Below are 20,677 nucleotides of genomic sequence, written 5' to 3'. Positions count from 1 at the left end.
TCATGTTGCATATCAGTCGATCCGCAACGTCGAGCCGAACACATCTAAGGCGTTTTCAGCGCTCTAGCACGCCTCTATCAGAAGTTATTAGCGAAAAACTGTTAGATTCTGTTCGTGACCTGAGATGACCTCGGGGACATAACCAGGGGTCACAGTTGCCATTTTCCGGTTCAGTGTGTCAATGTTACCTACATCTCGATGTTTGAGAGTGTCTAGAAAAGCATTCGTGCAAAACAGACGCTTTTCAATTTTCTCCCATTGACTTATAATGGAGAGGTCGCAAAATTGACCTGACCTTAGGTCACCGATATCAAAATTCCGAGATAGACATTTTATAGATATTGTTACTCTTATCAATCGCTGAAAGTTTCAAGGCAATCATCGATCAATCGGTGTAGCTATGACGAGCATTCTTATTTTTTCTGAGGTGAGGTCACTTGGCGTGACCTGGTGACCTGACCTAAGGTGACCTGGGTCTGAAATTTGCACAACATGTGCGGAAAAGATGCCCGAACAGGTGTGCCAAAAACGGCGGCGCGGAGCGCCGCCGTTTTTGAGATATCTGCGAAAAACCACAGAGGGGGGTGTTCAAACACCCCCCGGCCCGGCGCGGGATAATGGAGAGGCCGCAAAATTGACCTGACCTTAGGTCACCGATATCAAAATTCGGAGATACACATTTTATAGATAGTGTTGCTCTTATCAATCACTGAAAGTTTCAAGGCAATCGTTCAGTCGGTGTAGATATGACGGGCATTCTTATTTTTTCTGAGGTGAGGTCACTTGGCGTGACCTGGTGACCTGACCTAAGGTGACTTGGGTCTGAAATTTTCACAACATGTGCGGAAAAGATGCACAAACAGGTGTGCCAAAAACGGCGGCGAGGCGCGTTTTTTAGATATCTGCGAAAAACCGCAGGGGGGTGTTCAAACACCCCCCCCCCCCCTATCCGGCCCGGCGCGGGTTAACCTCTCTCCTTACCCGCGCCGGGCCGGTCCTCGGTGCCAACCGCTCCGGGCCGGTGGGTGTCTGAACACCCCCTCTCCTTATAACTCGGCTCCGGAATTAGTGCACTTGACAATATCAGACAGACTTAAATGATCAGACTATGGAGTATGGGTCTGTTTGTCCACAAATTATGTCCGTCAATGACTTCTAGAGGACTTAGAAGCTCGAGGCGTCGGGCCTGGCAGACGTCCAAGATGAGAAAAGCCACCGGCACCCTTCACACACCCTAGGGATGAATCTAAAACTCAGCGGGGTTTGGCTGGTTTCATACGCAACATAGTGTTTGAGACCAATACCAATTTATGCTGCATTCTTTTCTGATCATGTTATATCAATTTCATCATAAATTATTAACGTTATTAGTTTAGAGGCCTTTAAAACTCGAGGCGTCGGGTCGGGCAGAGGGCCAAGCTGATTGATACGCCACCCTGACACACCCTAGGGATGAATAAAAAACTATGCAAACTTTGGCTGGTTTCAAACGTGAAATGAAGTTATAAGACCAGTGACGATTTATTTTGCATTAATGTCTGATGCTTTTGCAGCAATCTTACCGCCAATTATCCATTTCAATTAGTTTCTAGAGGTCTTTAAACACGAAGCCTTCGGCCGGGGGAGAGCCAAGATCAGTGAAAGCACACCTTGGCACATCTCTAGGGATAAATTTAAGATACGGGAGTCCCAGATCTGCCCTATACATGCTATGAAGCTGGTAGATGGGATTAGGAAGGTCCTAGCTTTTTAATAAATTTTAATGCTATCCAAAGATATCACAAAATTTTTGCAGCGTGATGTAGGCAATGACAGGACGAGGGTTCTGCATAGGTTTGTTGGAATGGGAAAACCTTGATCTTGCTAACATCAAGGCCTTATACCTCTCATACGCCCTTGAGCAGCCAGCATACGGCCTTGGAACTGGACTTGTGAGGAAAATGAAAAATCACTGGTTGACTTATTCATTCTTTGCTGTATGAGGGCGTTTATTGAATTCCTTAGTTTCAATCAACTACAAATGTTGGGATAAAAATGGGATGCGTTTAGAAACACTAGGTGATCAAATGTTAAAGTAATAGTTCTGCCCAAGTCCTTGCCTATTTGCATAGTCTTTTTCAGTTAGTTTTGGTGGTCAGGAATGGCATGTTCTTTTAGAATCATCCAGTGTAGCTTTACGCCTTTTTTGTGAAAATGATTTCGGCCTTCACTTGTTATTTCTCATCCTAGATTTTTTTGCCATCGTCACACCCAACCAGAATTGCATTTTAGAACACTGGTTCCCATGAGTTCTCCGATCCTGTCTATGCTCCACTAGGCACTAGCTTTCTCTTTTCAAAATATTTGTCCAGATGCTACTCAAAGCTCCTCTAAGCTCATTCTAACTAAAAAAGATCATTCCTAGGCCACATCTCACCACCACTTTCCTCCTCTCTCATCCCAAATGAAAGTTGGACTTTTGGAGGAGGCTCCGGTAGACATATATTGATGCATGTAACACAAACTTGATAGTTGAATTATTTACTATAACTGAAATTTGAGTGGTAATAGTAAGGGGATTGCATATAGGTATTGCATACAGCGGTGTAACTTTCTATATGTATGGGGGTGCAGGTGCACCCCCATCCCCTGAAAGTGCACCCCCATCTCGTCAAAGTGCACCCCCATAGGCTAAGCGGCGCCCCACACGCTGCCCGACACCGATAAGCTCTTGAGCAGCAGATGGTGAGGGTGATATCCCGGCTACATTCCGTCTCGTGACCGGCGTCGTGCTGCCTGCGGGCTTGGAAAGCGTCCAGTCGTATTGTCCCCCCAAAAATGGGTGAAAGGAACACCCCGGCAAGAACGGGACTTTCTCAGCAAAAGTGGAGCGCCCGAGGCAGAAGTGGGGCACCTCCAACGTAGGTTGGGATCGTCAAGCATAAGACTGGCGCCCCAGCGGAGGAGAGGCGCCCCTAGTAGGAATGAATGAGGCCCGCAAGCAGAACTTGGATTCGCCCAGTAGAAGAGCGCCCTCAGTAGAACACGGGCGACCCCAGCAGAAAGGGGCGCCTCACCAGCAGAGGGGCGCCCTGCCAGAAGAAGGGCACCCCAGCAGAAAGGGGGCGCCCAACCAGAAGAGAGATGCCTCCAGCAGAAAAGGAGCGCCCTCAACACAGGAATGGCCACCCAGCAGAAAGGGGGCGCCCCACCAGAAGAGGGATGCTTCCAGAAGAAGAGAGGCACTCCAATATAAATGGGGCTACTCAAGCAAAAGTTGGGCTCGTCCAGTAGTAGTGGGGCGCCCCCAGCAGAAGAGTACCCCCAGCATAGGGCCGCCCCAGCAGAAAGGGGCGCCCTACCAGGAGAGGGATGCCTAGAGAATAGAGGCGCCCCAATACAAAAGGGGCACCTGGAGCAAAAGTTGGGTTCGTCCAGCAGCAGTGGGGCCGGGGGCGCCCCCAGCAGAGGCGGGGCGTCCCCAGCGGCCCCGACGGAAGTGGGGCATCCCCAGCAGAACAGGGGCTCCCCAGCAAAAGAGCAATGCCCCCAACAGACATTGCCGAGCACCTTCAGCAGAAGAGTACGCACCCGCAGAAGAGGGGCGGTTTCACCAGAAGAGGGGCGCCGCCACCAGAAGATGGGCGAGGGCGCCTCCAGCAGAAGAGGGGCAGCCCCGCAAAAGAGGGGCGCTACCCGCAGAAGGGGGCGCATACAATAAAAATGGGACACCTCAAGCGGCAGTTGGGCTCGCCGAGTAAGAAGGGCGCCCTCAGTAGAAAAGGTCGAGCGACTTAAGCAGAAGTTGGGCTCGCCCGGCAGAAGAGGGACGCCTCTAGAAAAATAGGGCATACCCGGGAAGGGAAGTGTCAGTCTCCAGCAGAAAAGTGTGAGACCCCAGCAGAGGAGGAGCGCCCATCAGAAGCAAGTCCCGCCGAGCAGAAGAGGGGTGACCTCAGCAAGAGAGAGGCGACCGCAGCAGAAGAAAGGCGCCCAATAAAAAAGGTGATTCCAGCAAAAGTGGGTGTCACCAGTCGCCGAGCGTAAAAAGGGCACCCCGATTCTATAAAATTTCGGAATGAAAAAGCTAAATGCAATTTCGTTATAAATTTGATTGATTGATATTCGTGTAAACGAATTTAATGTCATTTTGTAATACCCAATTTTGTACCATTGGACTCTAACATTGGGGTGTTTAGTGCTCTTACAATTAAAATTGCACATGAAAAATATTCATTTTATTTGAAAAGTTCTTGTACCTATAAGTAGAAGCCTTGACACCCGTTTATCGGTGCGCCGGATAGAGGGCCTTGGGTTAATATAAATGAACTGCAATCCCATTTGCAGCATCAGACTGTGTTCAAACTAAATTGGAGGAACACAAAATAGTGATCATTCTTAAGTCTGAATTTCGAAATATACCAACAAACATTTTATTTTAGCATTTAAAGAAGCACTTTACCGAAATTGAGAGACATTAAAATGGTGATAACGACTCACTGGATCGTATTTGAATGAAACATGCTGCGTAAACAAAAATGGAGCATTTAATGCTTTGAAAATTGAACGGGAACTGAAGTAATTGTTTTATCATGTATCGACAGAAGCTAAGTTTCAAGTCGACCGAAATATAATCACGTTGGGGAGCTTTTTTGGCTGGGGTCTGTGGTCCTTCGGCATGGAGGGCCCCAGTTTGCAGGTCGTGCCCCCCCCCCCGTTAAAAAATCCTGTGTGCGCGCCTGTTGAGAGATATGCACCATGTATGCTCCTTGGAAGCGCCCCTATCCTCACTGAAGGTCGCCCCCATCACCAAGTGCACCCCCATCTCAAAAGCAAAAGTTACACCCCTGATTGCATATTGTGGGGATTGCAAAGCATTGGGCATTTTTGAAGAAAAAATGATTGGTGATATTTATCCATTGCTTATTTGAAATCTCAAAATCAACATCAGTGCACAACAAATTGTCCTCAGAACCTGCAAACAGCTGATTTCCTAACAGAATGTTCCAGTGGCTGCTCTAAAAGGGCTCTTGTCTAAGATTACCTATCCAATCTCCTGATATTTTTATTTCTATTAACCACTGAAACACAATAACTCTACACTCTCGACTCTAATACACTCGACTTATTGTTGAAATTTAGGGCAGACCAAGGGGCAGACCTAATCGGCTAGGACAAGAAAGCCTGTGGATTTCCTGCTCACTGACTTGTAGTTGACTTAGATATACAAAGGAGGTTTAGACAGATACACTGCGCATTCATTTCAATTTCCTTACAGTATCAGGCATATCGTATCGTACCTATATTACAATTGGAAAATTTACTTTAAAAATGTGTCATTGCGGTAGCGCGCCATATTTGTCACGCACAATTCATTCGCTTTTAAATGCGAAATGCACGAAGAAAAGGTCCTCATACCACCCCAGAGGTATGAGGAACTCACCTTGTACTTGAACTTTCCAAATTGAAGAAATCCGCGTGCAATTATCAATATCGCATGGATCACATTTCAATGAAAGTATCCATCTTGAAAATTCTCCGGACACTTGTCACGTGACACATTGGCCTAATCTGATTGGCTCGGCGCTAGCTACCCAGGTCTCGGCGGATGATTACACACATGAAATCACAGCAAAAATATAGTTCATTATTTTCTGCGTTTTCTGCAAAATATTGGGAATAGCTAGCGTTATCAGTTAACATGTGCATGAAATGAACAAATTAGGTCTGACATGTTGGTTTGATAAGTATATTTTGTGAATAACACGGATAAAAAAGTTGTTTACAATTGTCAGCTGGGCACCATAACAAACTCCACGAGGAATGCTGCGAGACAGGCGCCGTGCGGAGCGCTGTGACAAGGGACAACGACAAGGGATACTGAAAGGCTTTGTGCGAGATTTTGTGCTCTAGTTTGGTGTTTAGGGATAAGCCAGGATTTGGTTCTATATAGGCGAGTCACTTTGCTGTTTAAACCGCTACATTTGTTTTTAGAAAACGTCATGGGCAGTGTGGAGAAGACTTTCAAGGAGAGAAGATCTCTTGGTACGTAACCCAAAACTGAACCGTGGGCCCGAATTGAAATGGAATGGCGCAGGCGGATAAGGTGCAACAAACCCATGCCTATGCTGACGATTCCTGTCCTTGCCCTTCTTATACTAGGTATTCAAGATGCAATTTATATAACTGATTCAAAAGTAAAAAAGTAAATTAAGAATGACAAACTGGTTAATGTCAAGATCAAGTCTTAAGAAGATTTAAAGGATATTTTTTCATAATTTCACATTATTTGACATCCTGATTCCAAAAATGATACATGTCTCGCAAATAAAAGGAAAAAAATCAAACCTGACCTTACTTACTTACCTACAACCTATTAACCTACAACCTATAAAAGCACAACCTAACAACCTAAAACCTGTAACCTACATACCTACACTACAACCTAACCTAACCTAACCTAACCTACAACCTAAAATATCTGCTGTTTCGTATTTGTATCACTATCAACAGTGGTCATGAGTCGCACCATCAGTACATTTAAGAAGAAACTGGACCAACACATGTCGAAACAGTGAGAGAGGCAGCATCCTATGAGCAATCCTGCTCCCATGCCTCTTATCCAATCTACTAGGTGAGCATCTACTAGGTGAGCCACAATTGTAGATCAGACCTTATCTTGACAAATGTCCATAAACTTCCTCTATTTCCATTTTACGGCAGAGTCTTCGAGCTCAGTGTGATCTTGAGGGAGTGTGGGGTGTGCCGTTATACGCTTAAGGCGACGATTCCATGACTTCTAATCTGGTGCATAAATGTTGTTGTTGGTGGATCCCCTCGGTTACATTAACTGTGACCATGAATCAAAAAGCTAGGTATGTTTCCAAGGCTGTCTGGCAATGAAGATTAATTACCTAGCTGGTGATTCCTGGTGACTGCCCGGTGGTCGACAGCCAGACTGCAAAATGTGGCAGGTTTTGATGAGATCTCGGGTGTGCACGGGCCCGTGCTATCTTCACTCAGGCACCAGACTGGAAAAAATGCATGTTATGCCAAATACATATATCCGGCGTAGTGGCGGGATTGCGCCGAAAATTTCTGCGCACATCCGGCATAACTTTGCAAGGGTTTGGGGGAGATCTTTGATGGTTTAGGGGGAAATGTTACATGCTATTTGCTGAGCATTGATGAGAATATATAGAGCAACGCGTGCACTGACTGACAAATATGTCTATGTCTGACTGCAGTGTTTCTACATCCACAGAGCAACGCGTGCACGATGTCCGCCACATTCGGGAACTTCACCCCAGCAAAGTACCGGTCATCATCGAACGCTTCAGTGGCGAGAAGTCGCTGCCGCAAATAGACAAGACCAAGTTTCTGGTGCCCGATCACGTCACCATGGGCGAACTGATACGCATAATACGGTCAGTGGTGTAAGGGAGATATCTTAACGTACGTAACGTATACGAGAGCGAGCAAAAGTATATTTTTTGAATCACGACCAAAACAGACACATCAATTTTCTAACGAAAATACTCGTGCACATTAGCACGTGTTAATTGATGTTTAGCACCCCTACAGCCCCCCTCCAAGTCGGAGAGTCACACCGACTTCACGAGCACATTACTTCTGTAAGTCTAGTTTCAGGTGACGCCGATTACGGATCGTCACGCGGCCAGTGCCCTGCATCTTGACCAGGTACTTTCGGAACGGAGATTTTTCTACGATGACACCTCGGCAGTCCCAGGCTTTGATTCTGGCGTCCTGACAGAGGACGCTGTCGCCGACCGACATTTCGGAGAGTTCCTTGGTGCCGAGTGCCGACGTCATAAGCGGCCTTGCTTTTCTCGCCGCGGGTGACCATGGAGAGCTCCCGTCGGCGGAGATCCCGGCACCACTCGGGGCTCAGCTTGTACCGCTGTGACGGGGACGGGATGCTGTCGCGGAGGTGCCTGCCCAGCGCCAGCTGTGCCGGGGACCGACCGCCGTCTCATAGCGGCGTATTTCTGTAGGTACATCAGCAGCGCCTGTGCTGCCTCATCCGTGTTGAGATGACCTCCTCTTCCTGTGTGTTCGCGTACGATGCGCTTGGCTGTCTTAACGGCGGCCTCAACTCGGCCGTTCGACTGAGGGTAGTGGGCTGACGAGAGGCGCCACCGGACGCCCCACCTGCGCAGGAACAGCTGGAAGGGCCGCCCTGACAGGTTGGGTCCGCCATCAGACGACAGCTCTTGAGGTGCGCCCCATCTGTGGAACAGCTGGCGGAATACGCCGCAGAGCGCTTCTGACGTCACAGCTGAGCGAAAATGGTGAACTTCCAGCCAGCCTGTCAGCCGGTCAGCGTAGCTCAAGTGCATGTTTCCGTTGACCTCAAACATGTCGGCGACCACTTGCTGGAACGGGTAGTCTGGGGCTGGGGAGGGAAGCAGTGGTTCTCTTTGCTGAGACGGCGCGTGGCGACGGCACTGCTCACAGTGCCGGGCATGGTCTTGGACGTCATGTTCCAAGCTGGGCCAGTAAACAACCTGTCTGGCTCGTGCCAGCATGGAAGATGAGCCTTGATGCGCAGAGTGCAGGTTTTTGATGATCTGACGGCGGAGGTTCCTGGGAATAACCAGTCTCAGGTCCTTTTCGTTTACGCCGTACATCAGAAGGTCGTCGGCTATGCACAGACGGTCTCGGACATTATAGAAGTCTCGCACTAGTGGGTCTTCTTGGGCCCGAGTATTGGCGAAACTGTCTGACGATACCTTCTGAGACAGCAGCTGATACTGCTCGTCAGACTGCGCAGCGTCTTTGACATGTTGGGGATCCATGGCTATGACATCTTCTGAGGTGGCCGTTAATGCTGCCACAATGGCGCCCAGGGCCTCCAGATCCTCACTAACGTCCGTGTCATCCTTGTCTGGTTCTAGAGCGCCGACTGGGGACCTCGAGAGCGTGTCTGCGGCCAGATTCTGCTTCCCAGGCAAGTGCTTGATTCGGTAGTCGAACAGCAGCGTCTTCTCCTTGAGACGAAGCAGCCTTGGGTTTGATATGTCACCGAGGGCTCTGTTGCCAAGGATTTTCACCAGCGGCCGGTGGTCCACGAGAAGAAGGAAGCCCGGATTACCGAGGAGGAACAGCCTGGCCTTCTTGAAGCACCACGCCAAGGCCAGTGCCTCGCCTTCCACCGCTGAGTGGTTTGATTCCGCCGAAGACAGATGGCGGCTACCACAGAGGGCCAGCTTCCAGCCCCCTGTACAGCAGAACGGCGCTTGATCTTTGGCGCAGCTGCAGTGCTGCTGGAGGATCACGAAGCCACTTCCATTTCTGGACCAGTCTGTCACCACGGCGGTTGGCCGGGACCGGTCGAAGTAGGCGAGTCCATTTGCCGCCATGCTGCATATGGCTTCTTTGGTTTTGTTCAAGATCGTCTGGAGATTCTGATCCCAGTAGACTTTCTTGGAAGCTCCAGGCTTCAGAAGGTCTCTGAATGGTTCCATCAGGGGTGAGACGGCCATGAACGGCGCGAGCTGGTTCACCAGCCCAAACCAGGATCTGATGTCTGTGATGGATGGCTGCTCCAGCATAGGGAAGTTCTTTATGGCTGACAGCTTGTCGCCTGTTGGCTTGTAGTCTTCCCAACCTAGGAAATAGCCGACGAACTCGACATCACGACGACAGAACTTGAACTTGTCGGGGTTCAATGTCACACCGTTTCTGCCACACAGCTTGAGGTAGTCGAATGTGTGGAAGAACGCTTGTTTGATATCTGCATCGTACAGCAGGGTGTCGTCGATGCATTTACACTGTCTTTCCACACCAGCGACTATGTCATCATATCTTTTTGTGTAGGCGTCACCAGCTGAACAGTGACCCTGCGGTGTACGCAGATACTGATATCGGCCGTACTCAGTGATGAAGGTTGTCAGTTTGCGACTTCATTAAAGGCGTCTAGCACCGTCTTGTAGCTTTTTGGGGGGATGCTGCTTACCATGTCGAATGGTGGAGGGGTATGGTGGGCCTCGCGGAGACACGCTTTGTTACCGGGCTGGAAATCCACCGTTCTCCTCGGTTTGCCGTCCTTTTTCGGTACGGTGACCATCCTGAAGCACCACTCCGAGGGCTCACCGGCAGGAACTGGTCTCAGGATACCGCTGGCGACATCCTCATCCAGCTGACGCTTGACCTCTTTCTTCCAGTGATGTGGAATTGGAATAACGGGTGTGCACTTAGTTTCTGGAAAAAGTTTGCGTTGCCATAGCTTTGGTGTTTATTCAGCTAATCAGTTGAGCTTTGGCACACACATCTGTCAGAGTACCATCCCACACGGGTCACTAGTGGAGAGCGCTACTGACTCCGAAACGGGCTGCAGCGCGCAAGCGCTGAGGCAACCCCCTCATCATTTTGCGCGGCACCTCCACATCCAGCTGACGCAGAACGCGGCGAATCCTGCTCTTCAAATGGGCGTCACTTTCCGCCTCCCATCCTCCCTTATACACCTCTTGCTTAACCAAGCCCCAAAAGTCTTCGATCGGTCGCAGTTGCGGCACGTTAGGAGGGTTCTCCTCGCGATCGACGAACGGCACGTGCGCCTCTTTCAGCAGTTCGCGCGTGGCATTCGCGTAGTGGGCTGCAGCGAGGTCCGGCCAGAACACATATCCCCCCCTGGGATAGTGACGACTCAGATATGGAAAGAGAACCCTCTTAAGGCACTATTCTCTGTACACATGGCCACTGATATTGGTCCGACTTGGACAGATCACTGGCTCAGAAACCCCACGTGGGGATATGGCGACCCATACCAACAGCTTACGTGGGAACTTGCCGACGGACCGAGTTTTCACTGCCAGTGGAGCGTCACCTCCCGGGCCAGCGTAGAAGCCCTGGTTGCATGGCATATCACTGCCCTTGTAGGTGAAATACGTTTCGTCATCCATCACTACTTCTTCGACCATGCTGGCACTGAGAACGCCTCGTGACAGTCTACGAATCCGGGTTTTCTGGGTTTTCTGTTGCTTTGGGTTGTCTTCTGGGGCCTTCTTTCTCTTTCGGTAAGTAAGTCCTTCTTGATTCAAGATTTTCTTCACATAATTTGGCGAAATCCTGAAACGGTGGGCCAGTGTACGCAGAGAAACACCTACACGATGGCGAGCAGCTTTCACCAAGGCGAGCCTCTTTTGTCGGGGCATTTTAACTACAGGCCGACACTTTTCCCCACTGTTCAGGTGTTTTACGCTTCCCCGAGTTCGCACCGTTCCAATGATGGCATATATAGTGGACCTTGCCACACCCATCAAGCGGAAATGAGCAACAACTTTACATTTCGGTAAATTTGGATGTGTTTTTAGAAATTCCGCCACGAAATTCCGAACACCTGACTTGGTTAAGCCTTCCATTCTCAATGAAAAAAATGGTCACAGAAGCATGAAATTTGGCATGCACGTGCTTCAAGCAATAATCTTTCGCTATGCAAAATTTCAAACCGTTTCATTCAATATCTTTGGAGATACGGATAATCAAACTTTTTCCAGAAACTAAGTGCACACCCGTTAGGTATGTGAGCGACGAACGGCTCAGCTCCATCCTTCAGGTGGATGTGATGTGGCGGCCCCGACATGGCCGGGAGCGGCTGACACGTGGTGTTGAAGGTGCTGTCCGAGAAGTGATCCTTCAGCCAGGCCTCCAGCTTTGGTATGTTTCCCTCCGTGGGTGGAAACGGGAGCTGGTTTGGACGATCAGGCAGGTGGTTTGGCCTGTCTTCGGTCATGTCGGCGCTTTCAGGAGGATGATCAGCGCCAGAGATGGCGCCAATCTGGTGACACGGAAAGCCGGCATGTACGATGCTCAGATTCTTCCATGCTGATGCGAGAGGCAAATAGGTGTGTGAGCGACGACGTCACTCACACTGACGCTGACGCCCGCTACCACAAATATGTCTTCTGTGATATGCCTGTCTTGAAGGCAAAGCCGCATCCGGATGGTGTCAAGCACTTGCAGACCACTACCGGCTGCATGCTGCAGACGTCTTGGCGTCTTCTTTAAGTGTTTGGGGCTGAGTCCCAGCTGTGTTAGATGTGAGCGACCCATGACGGAGACTTCAGCACCGGTGTCGGCGATGGCGCTGAGAACACGCGACTTGTGGCTGCCGGGGTGAATCACAGTGAGCTGCAGGCGAGAAAGTCCGCGCCCGACACCAGCTACGACGTTAGGCTCAACGCGCACCGAGCTGAGCGTTGTCTTGCTTCGACACACAGTGCTTAAGTGGCCTTTCTTGCCGCACTGGGTGCAGAATTTGTCGTGCGCCGGACAGCCTTGCCGACCCTTGGTGTGTGCAGCGCGCCCACAGAAGGAGCACGGGGCTGCCGGCTGATAGGATTTGCCCTGCTTCTGTCGGGTGTGAGCGGACATCCTGGCGGCAAGCTCGGGTGCTTGATCTGGATCCGGCTGTTCGATGTCCTCAGCGGTGTCGACTGGAGATACGGCCGCAGCTACAGAAGTGGCGGAAGACATCGACAGCTCATGTTTGTCTCTATATGCTGACTCATGCGCTTCACAGTACGAGCGCAGCGCCTCGAAGCTGGAGAAGCTGCTGTGCTTCAGTAGAAGCCCCTGCTGTAGCGCCTCGCTCTGGACGCTGCAGGTGATCTGGTCAGTCAGCATCCAGTCGGTAAGGTCGCTGTTGCAGGAGGGACACGTGAAGCGGCAGTCGGCGGCAGTTTGCTTACACCGGACGACGAACTCTCTGATTGGATCAGTCGGCGTCTGTGCTAGCGCGTGGAAACGTTTGCGAGCCACAGCTGGGTTGCTACTGTGTTTAGTGATGTTGCCGATTTCCTGCAGTGCCTGGTCGACGCTGTAGCTCTGCCATTTATCGCCATGAATAGTATCGATGGCCTGCCGTATCTGTGCGTCACACATCAGACGTATGTGCGTCACGGTGGCTGAATTACAGTTCTGTGTAAGACGCTGATAGTCACGCCAGTCACGGCAGAACGTGCGGTATTCCAAGGAGGACATCTCGTACGTACCGGTCGGTGGCCTGACGTTTTTGATTCCTCGCTGTACTGAGCGGTTTGACGATGACTGATCAGGAGCGCCTGTGTTCGGCGCTTGGGCAGCCACGATATGAGTCAGCTGCTCCATTAGGGAATCTCGCTGGGCCTCGCGCGCCTGGGATTCGAGAAGCGATGCTCGCAGGTCCGTTAGCTGTTGCTGCAGGAGCAAAAGCGGTGAGGTCTCTGCAGCTGATGCAGTGTCATCTGCTGGCGTATTGATGTCGCCGCTGGCCCCCTCAAACTCTTCAGCCGCTGTGGCTAGTTGTAGTAGCAGGGCACTGGGGTCATCACTCGCCATATTGACACTTTTACTTTAATTAATACGACCGCGCCATGTAAGGGAGGTATCGTAACGTACGTAACTATACGAGAGCGAGCAAAAGTATATTTTTTGAATCACGACGAAAACAGACACATCAATTTTCTAACGAAAATACTCGTGCACATTAGCACGAGTTAATTGATGTTTAGCACCCCTACAAGTGGGTGACTGGCCGAGCTGCTCCCCCGGATACCCATTTACCGGGTGTCTCAGAATTGACCAAACATGTAGGTACAGACTACAGAGCGTTCCAGAAGTCTTAAAGCCATTTTAGTCGCGTATTACTCGCACGCGCACGAGTTAAACTACATGAAAGTTGTTGTTTACATTCATGGACGCGGGAACCGTGAGGGCAATGGGGCATGCTGCCCCCACCGCCCCCACAACTTGATGGCGTGGGGGCGACGCCGCCCCCACAACTTAACTGAATATTTTCGCTAAATGTTTTGTTTTTGTTTAAGCCTTAAAATGCATAATTTTGGTAAGCTTCAAAATAAAGTGGCCCAAATGCGAAAATAAAAATGGGGTAGTTTTGTTTTGGGGACCCAAGTTGCCCTCCCCTCCACGGGTGGATAAAATGGAATGAACGCAAAAATAGGTGAGCCGACGAAATTTACCTTCTTAGCGTAAAAAATGCATATTTGGTAGCTCTGATATGGTGGCGTTCATCTCATTTTCATTAAAGTGACCGTCCCACCTATCAGCGCTCTATCGCCATTGCGTCCCCAGCAGTGATGAGAAAACCGTCAGAGGTGGATAGTACTCGCTCCCACGGCCACAGGGGGTTTAACCTCGCTCTCTTGAGAACAATACGTCATTATGACGTCTTTGACTATTTGGGACCTAGCTTAGTTTGCGTAGGTGTCTTAAGCCTATTTAGAAAAAATTAACAGAGTTGCAATGAGCTCTCGATCACATTTGACCGTTCTCAGTTCGAACCAGTTGACAGTTATTGTTATTTTTTCCACTCTACGACGAAATTCAATGCTGTATAGCGACCTTAAGAGGAAAAACACCTTTTTAATTTTTTCATCATTCAATGACAATGCGTTGAGAATACTTTTAGGTACTGCAAAAATAAATTGCAAAAAAAGATGGCCACATTCTCAAAGTTTGACTTTTAGAAATGAATTATATGTAAAAAAAAAATCGAAAATCGAAAAATTTCCCAAATAATTGATATCACAAAAATCTTTTTTTAGTTTCAATTGTGGGGATATGCAGATGTATATGAATCTAATGAGCATTTAGCTAAATATCCGTGGATAAAATTTATAGTTTTTTATGCTAGTCATTAAGCTGTCTGGGGCAATATCTCCCAAAGTATTCGACGGATGTGATTGAAAATGTCACAACACGAATCGCCGGGCTAGATAACCTCATAGCCGATATTTCATTAAAATTGGAGAGGTATGGTGTTATTTCGCGATTTTTTTTTGTCGATCTGTCGTGGAATGCCCCAGCTGTCGGTTTGTATTCGCTGCGCTGTGACCGTCCAGCTGTCGGTGTGTATTGGCTGTGGCCGTCCAGCTGTCGGTTTGTATTGGCTGCGCTGTGGCCGTCCAGCTGTCGGTTTGTATTGGCTGCGCTGTGGCCGTCCAGCTGTCGGTGGGTATTGGCTGTGCTGTGACCGTCCAGCTGTCGGTGTGTATTGGCTGTGGCCGTCCAGCTGTCGGTGGGTATTGGCTGTGATGTGGCCGTCCAGCTGTCGGTTTGTATTGGCTGTGGCCGTCCAGCTGTCGGTTTGTATTGGCTGTGATGTGGCCGTCCAGCTGTCGGTTTGTATTGGCTGTGGCCGTCCAGCTGTCGGTGGATATTGACTGACGGCTGTGGCCGTCCAGCTGTCGGTTTGTATTGGCTGCGCTGTGGCCGTCCAGCTGTCGGTGGGTATTGGCTGTGCTGTGACCGTTCAGCTGTCGGTGTGTATTGGCTGTGGCCGTCCAGCTGTCGGTGTGTATTGGCTGTGCTGTGACCGTCCAGCTGTCGGTGTGTATCGGCTGTGACTGTCCAGCTGTCGGTGTGTATTGGCTGTGGCCGTCCAGCTGTCGGTGGGTATTGGCTGTGACCGTCCAGCTGTCGGTGTGTATTGGCTGTGGCCGTCCAGCTGTCGGTGGGTATTGGCTGTGGCCGTCCAGCTGTCGGTGGGTATTGGCTGTGGCCGTCCAGCTGTCGGTGTGTATTGGCTGTGGCCGTCCAGCTGTCGGTGGGTATTGGCTGTGATGTGGCCGTCCAGCTGTCGGTGTGTATTGGCTGTGGCTGTCCAGCTGTCGGTGTGTATTGGCTGTGGCCGTCCAGCTGTCGGTGGGTATTGGCTGTGGCCGTCCAGCTGTCGGTGGGTATTGGCTGTGCTGTGGCCATCCAACTGTCGGTTTGTATTGGCTGCGCTGTGACCGTCCAGCTGTCGGTGGGTATTGGCTGTGGCCGTCCAGCTGTCGGTGGGTATTGGCTGTGGCCGTCCAGCTGTCGGTGGGTATTGGCTGTGGCCGTCCAGCTGTCGGTGTGTATTGGCTGTGGCCGTCCAGCTGTCGGTGGGTATTGGCTGTGGCCGTCCAGCTGTCGGTGTGTATTGGCTGTGACCGTCCAGCTGTCGGTGGGTATTGGCTGTGCTGTGGCCGTCCAGCTGTCGGGTGTGTATTGGCTGTGACCGTCCAGCTGTCGGTGGGTATTGGCTGCGCTGTGGCCGTCCAGCTGTCGGTGTGTATTGGCTGTGGCCGTCCAGCTGTCGGTGGGTATTGGCTGTGGCCGTCCAGCTGTCGGTGTGTATTGGCTGTGGCCGTCCAGCTGTCGGTGTGTATTGGCTGTGCTGTGGCCGTCCAGCTGTCGGTGTGTATTGGCTGTGACCGTCCAGCTGTCGGTGTGTATTGGCTGTGACCGTCCAGCTGTCGGTGGGTATTGGCTGTGATGTGGCCGTCCAACTGTCGGTGTGTATTGGCTGTGACCGTCCAGCTGTCGGTGTGTATTGGCTGTGGCCGTCCAGCTGTCGGTGGGTATTGGCTGTGCTGTGGCCGTCCAGCTGTCGGTGTGTATTGGCTGTGCCTGTGGCCGTCCAGCTGTCGGTGGGTATTGGCTGTGCAGTGTGCTGTGGCCGTCCAGCTGTCGGTGTGTATTGGCTGTGGCTGTGGCCGTCCAGCTGTCGGTGTGTATTGGCTGTGCTGTGGCCGTCCAGCTGTCGGTGTGTATTGGCTGTGATGTGGCCGTCCAGCTGTCGGTTTGTATTGGCTGTGACCGTCCAGCTGTCGGTGTGTATTGGCTGCGCTGTGGCCGTCCAGCTGTCGGTGTGTATTGGCTGTGGCCGTCCAGCTGTCGGTTTGTATTGGCTGCGCTGTGGCCGTCCAGTCGGTGTGTATTGGCTGTGGCCGTCCAGCTGTCGGTGTGTATTGGCTGTGACCGTCCAGCTGTCGGTGTGTATTGGCTGTGGCCGTCCAGCTGTCGGTGTGTATTGGCTGTGGCCGTCCAGCTGTCGGTGGGTATTGGCTGTGCTGTGGCCGTCCAGCTGTCGGTGTGTATTGGCTGTGGCCGTCCAGCTGTCGGTGTGTATTGGCTGTGACCGTCCAGCTGTCGGTGGGTATTGGCTGTGGCCGTCCAGCTGTCGGTGTGTATTGGCTGTGGCCGTCCAGCTGCCGGTGTGTATTGGCTGTGGCTGTCCAGCTGTCGGTGTGTATTGGCTGTGGCCGTCCAGCTGTCGGTGTGTATTGGCTGTGGCCGTCCAGCTGTCGGTGGGTATTGGCTGTGATGTGGCCGTCCAGCTGTCGGTGTGTATTGGCTGTGGCTGTCCAGCTGTCGGTGTGTATTGGCTGTGGCCGTCCAGCTGTCGGTGGGTATTGGCTGTGGCCGTCCAGCTGTCGGTGGGTATTGGCTGTGGCCGTCCAGCTGTCGGTGGGTATTGGCTGTGGCCGTCCAGCTGTCGGTGTGTATTGGCTGTGGCCGTCCAGCTGTCGGTGTGTATTGGCTGTGACTGTCCAGCTGTCGGTGTGTATTGGCTGTGGCCGTCCAGCTGTCGGTGTGTATTGGCTGTGGCCGTCCAGCTGTCGGTGGGTATTGGCTGTGGCCGTCCAGCTGTCGGTGTGTATTGGCTGTGGCCGTCCAGCTGTCGGTGTGTATTGGCTGTGGCCGTCCAGCTGTCGGTGGGTATTGGCTGTGCTGTGGCCGTCCAGCTGTCTGTGTGTATTGGCTGTGACCGTCCAGCTGTCGGTGGGTATTGGCTGTGCTGTGGCCGTCCAGCTGTCGGTGTGTATTGGCTGTGGCCGTCCAGCTGTCGGTGTGTATTGGCTGTGCTGTGGCCGTCCAGCTGTCGGTGTGTATCGGCTGTGGCTGTCCAGCTGTCGGTGTGTATTGGCTGTGGCTGTCCAGCTGTCGGTGTGTATTGGCTGTGGCCGTCCAGCTGTCGGTGTGTATTGGCTGTGGCTGTGGCCGTCCAGCTGTCGGTGTGTATTGGCTGTGGCCGTCCAGCTGTCGGTGTGTATTGGCTGTGCTGTGGCCGTCCAGCTGTCGGTGTGTATTGGCTGTGACCGTCCAGCTGTCGGTGTGTATTGGCTGTGACCGTCCAGCTGTCGGTGGGTATTGGCTGTGATGTGGCCGTCCAGCTGTCGGTGGGTATTGGCTGTGATGTGGCCGTCCAACTGTCGGTGTGTATTGGCTGTGACCGTCCAGCTGTCGGTGTGTATTGGCTGTGGCCGTCCAGCTGTCGGTGGGTATTGGCTGTGCTGTGGCCGTCCAGCTGTCGGTGGGTATTGGCTGTGCTGTGGCCGTCCAGCTGTCGGTGTGTATTGGCTGTGGCTGTGGCCGTCCAGCTGTCGGTGGGTATTGGCTGTGATGTGGCCGTCCAGCTGTCGGTGTGTATTGGCTGTGGCCGTCCAGCTGTCGGTGTGTATTGGCTGTGACCGTCCAGCTGTCGGTGTGTATTGGCTGTGCTGTGGCCGTCCAGCTGTCGGTGGGTATTGGCTGTGGCCGTCCAGCTGTCGGTGTGTATTGGCTGTGATGTGGCCGTCCAGCTGTCGGTGTGTATTGGCTGTGGCTGTGGCCGTCCAGCTGTCTGTGTGTATTGGCTGTGGCCGTCCAGCTGTCGGTGGGTATTGGCTGTGGCCGTCCAGCTGTCGGTGGGTATTGGCTGTGCTGTGGCCATCCAACTGTCGGTTTGTATTGGCTGCGCTGTGACCGTCCAGCTGTCGGTGGGTATTGGCTGTGGCCGTCCAGCTGTCGGTGGGTATTGGCTGTGGCCGTCCAGCTGTCGGTGGGTATTGGCTGTGGCTGTCCAGCTGTCGGTGTGTATTGGCTGTGGCCGTCCAGCTGTCGGTGGGTATTGGCTGTGGCCGTCCAGCTGTCGGTGTGTATTGGCTGTGACCGTCCAGCTGTCGGTGGGTATTGGCTGTGCTGTGGCCGTCCAGCTGTCGGGTGTGTATTGGCTGTGACCGTCCAGCTGTCGGTGGGTATTGGCTGCGCTGTGGCCGTCCAGCTGTCGGTGTGTATTGGCTGTGGCCGTCCAGCTGTCGGTGGGTATTGGCTGTGGCCGTCCAGCTGTCGGTGTGTATTGGCTGTGACCGTCCAGCTGTCGGTGTGTATTGGCTGTGGCTGTGGCCGTCCAGCTGTCGGTGGGTATTGGCTGTGATGTGGCCGTCCAACTGTCGGTGTGTATTGGCTGTGACCGTCCAGCTGTCGGTGTGTATTGGCTGTGGCCGTCCAGCTGTCGGTGGGTATTGGCTGTGCTGTGGCCGTCCAGCTGTCGGTGTGTATTGGCTGTGGCTGTGGCCGTCCAGCTGTCGGTGGGTATTGGCTGTGCTGTGGCCGTCCAGCTGTCGGTGTGTATTGGCTGTGGCTGTGGCCGTCCAGCTGTCGGTGGGTATTGGCTGTGCTGTGGCCGTCCAGTCGGTGTGTATTGGCTGTGGCCGTCCAGCTGTCGGTGGGTATTGGCTGTGACCGTCCAGCTGTCGGTGTGTATTGGCTGTGGCCGTCCAGCTGTCGGTGTGTATTGGCTGTGCTGTGGCCGTCCAGCTGTCGGTGGGTATTGGCTGTGGCCGTCCAGCTGTCGGTGGGTATTGGCTGTGACCGTCCAGCTGTCGGTGGGTATTGGCTGTGGCCGTCCAGCTGTCGGTGTGTATTGGCTGTGACCGTCCAGCTGTCGGTGTGTATTGGCTGTGACCGTCCAGCTGTCGGTGGGTATTGGCTGTGCTGTGGCCGTCCAGCTGTCGGTGTGTATTGGCTGTGGCCGTCCAGCTGTCGGTGTGTATTGGCTGTGGCCGTCCAGCTGTCGGTGGGTATTGGCTGTGGCCGTCCAGCTGTCGGTGTGTATTGGCTGTGGCCGTCCAGCTGTCGGTGGGTATTGGCTGTGCTGTGGCCGTCCAGCTGTCGGTGTGTATTGGCTGTGGCCGTCCAGCTGTCGGTGTGTATTGGCTGTGGCCGTCCAGCTGTCGGTGGGTATTGGCTGTGCTGTGGCCGTCCAGCTGTCGGTGTGTATTGGCTGTGGCTGTCCAGCTGTCGGTGGTTATTGGCTGTGACCGTCCAGCTGTCGGTGGGTATTGGCTGTGCGTGGAGCGGTGCCCGCTGACGGCCGGCCTCTGTGTGCCGCCGGCTGATGGCGTCCTTGCCGCTGTGCCGACAGCCGCCGTCTCAGCCTGCACCCCAGCCAGGCGTTCTTCCTGCTGGTGAATCAGCGCGCTCTGCCCAGCGTCTCGGCCACCGTCGGAGCCGTCTACGGACAGGAGCGGGACCAGGACGGCTTCCTCTACATGGTGTACGCCTCGCAGGAGGTGTTTGGCGGCGGTCTCTGAGTGCCGGCCGGTCACTCACAGATTGGACACAGCAATGGGGTCGAGACCATTGACAACATTGTTTTACATTTATTGGATGTCGTCGTTCATTGCATTTTTCTTTCAAGATCACTTAAAAAAAAAATATTCGAGATTGGATAATTGAGGTGAACATCGCACAGCTTCAAAGAGGAACAGAGACGTGAGAGAGAGAGAGAGAGAGAGAGAGAGAGAGAGAGAGAGAGAGAGAGAGAGAGAGAGAGAGAGAGAGAGAGAGAGAGAGAGAGAGAGAGAGAGAGAGAGAGAGAGAGAGAGAGAGAGAGAGAGAGAGAGAGAGAGAGAGAGAGAGAGAGAGAGAGAGAGAGAGAGAGAGAGAGAGAGAGAGAGAGAGAGAGAGAGAGAGAGAGAGAGAGAGAGAGAGAGAGAGAGAGAGAGAGAGAGGAGAGAGAGAGAGAGAGAGAGAGAGAGAGAGAGAGAGAGAGAGAGAGAGAGAGAGAGAGAGAGAGAGAGAGAGAGAGAGAGAGAGAGAGAGAGAGAGAGAGAGAGAGAGAGAGAGAGAGAGAGAGAGAGAGAGAGAGAGAGAGAGAGAG

The 20,677-nt window shown here is 52.4% G+C and overlaps 2 protein-coding genes across 3 annotated transcripts in view; one reads left to right on the top strand and one right to left on the bottom strand.

Moving 5' to 3' along the window:
* LOC122384452 (collagen alpha-1(I) chain-like) overlaps positions 1-5,539 on the bottom strand; it is an 87,382-nt gene extending 81,843 nt beyond the window's left edge. For both annotated transcript variants that reach the window (XM_043371843.1, XM_043371844.1), the window contains exon 1: positions 5,423-5,539. The gene's annotated coding sequence lies outside the window, so the exon portion shown is untranslated. The remainder of the gene's footprint in view (positions 1-5,422) is intronic.
* A 101-nt stretch (positions 5,540-5,640) lies between these two features.
* Positions 5,641-20,459, top strand: LOC122384456 (microtubule-associated proteins 1A/1B light chain 3B-like). Its single transcript, XM_043371848.1, has 3 exons — positions 5,641-6,024; positions 7,244-7,406; positions 19,940-20,459. The coding sequence occupies exons 1-3, from the start codon at positions 5,982-5,984 to the stop codon at positions 20,106-20,108; spliced, it is 375 nt and encodes a 124-aa protein (XP_043227783.1). The 5' UTR covers positions 5,641-5,981; the 3' UTR covers positions 20,109-20,459.
* Positions 20,460-20,677: the final 218 nt, after the last annotated feature.

This window comes from Amphibalanus amphitrite, unplaced genomic scaffold (genome assembly GCF_019059575.1).
Source record: "Amphibalanus amphitrite isolate SeventyFive unplaced genomic scaffold, NRLGWU_Aamphi_draft 000190F_arrow, whole genome shotgun sequence".
NCBI classification, from domain to species: Eukaryota; Metazoa; Arthropoda; class Thecostraca; order Balanomorpha; family Balanidae; genus Amphibalanus; species Amphibalanus amphitrite.
Note: the sequence above shows the minus strand (reverse complement) of the source record. Positions and strands in the feature narration are given on the sequence as shown.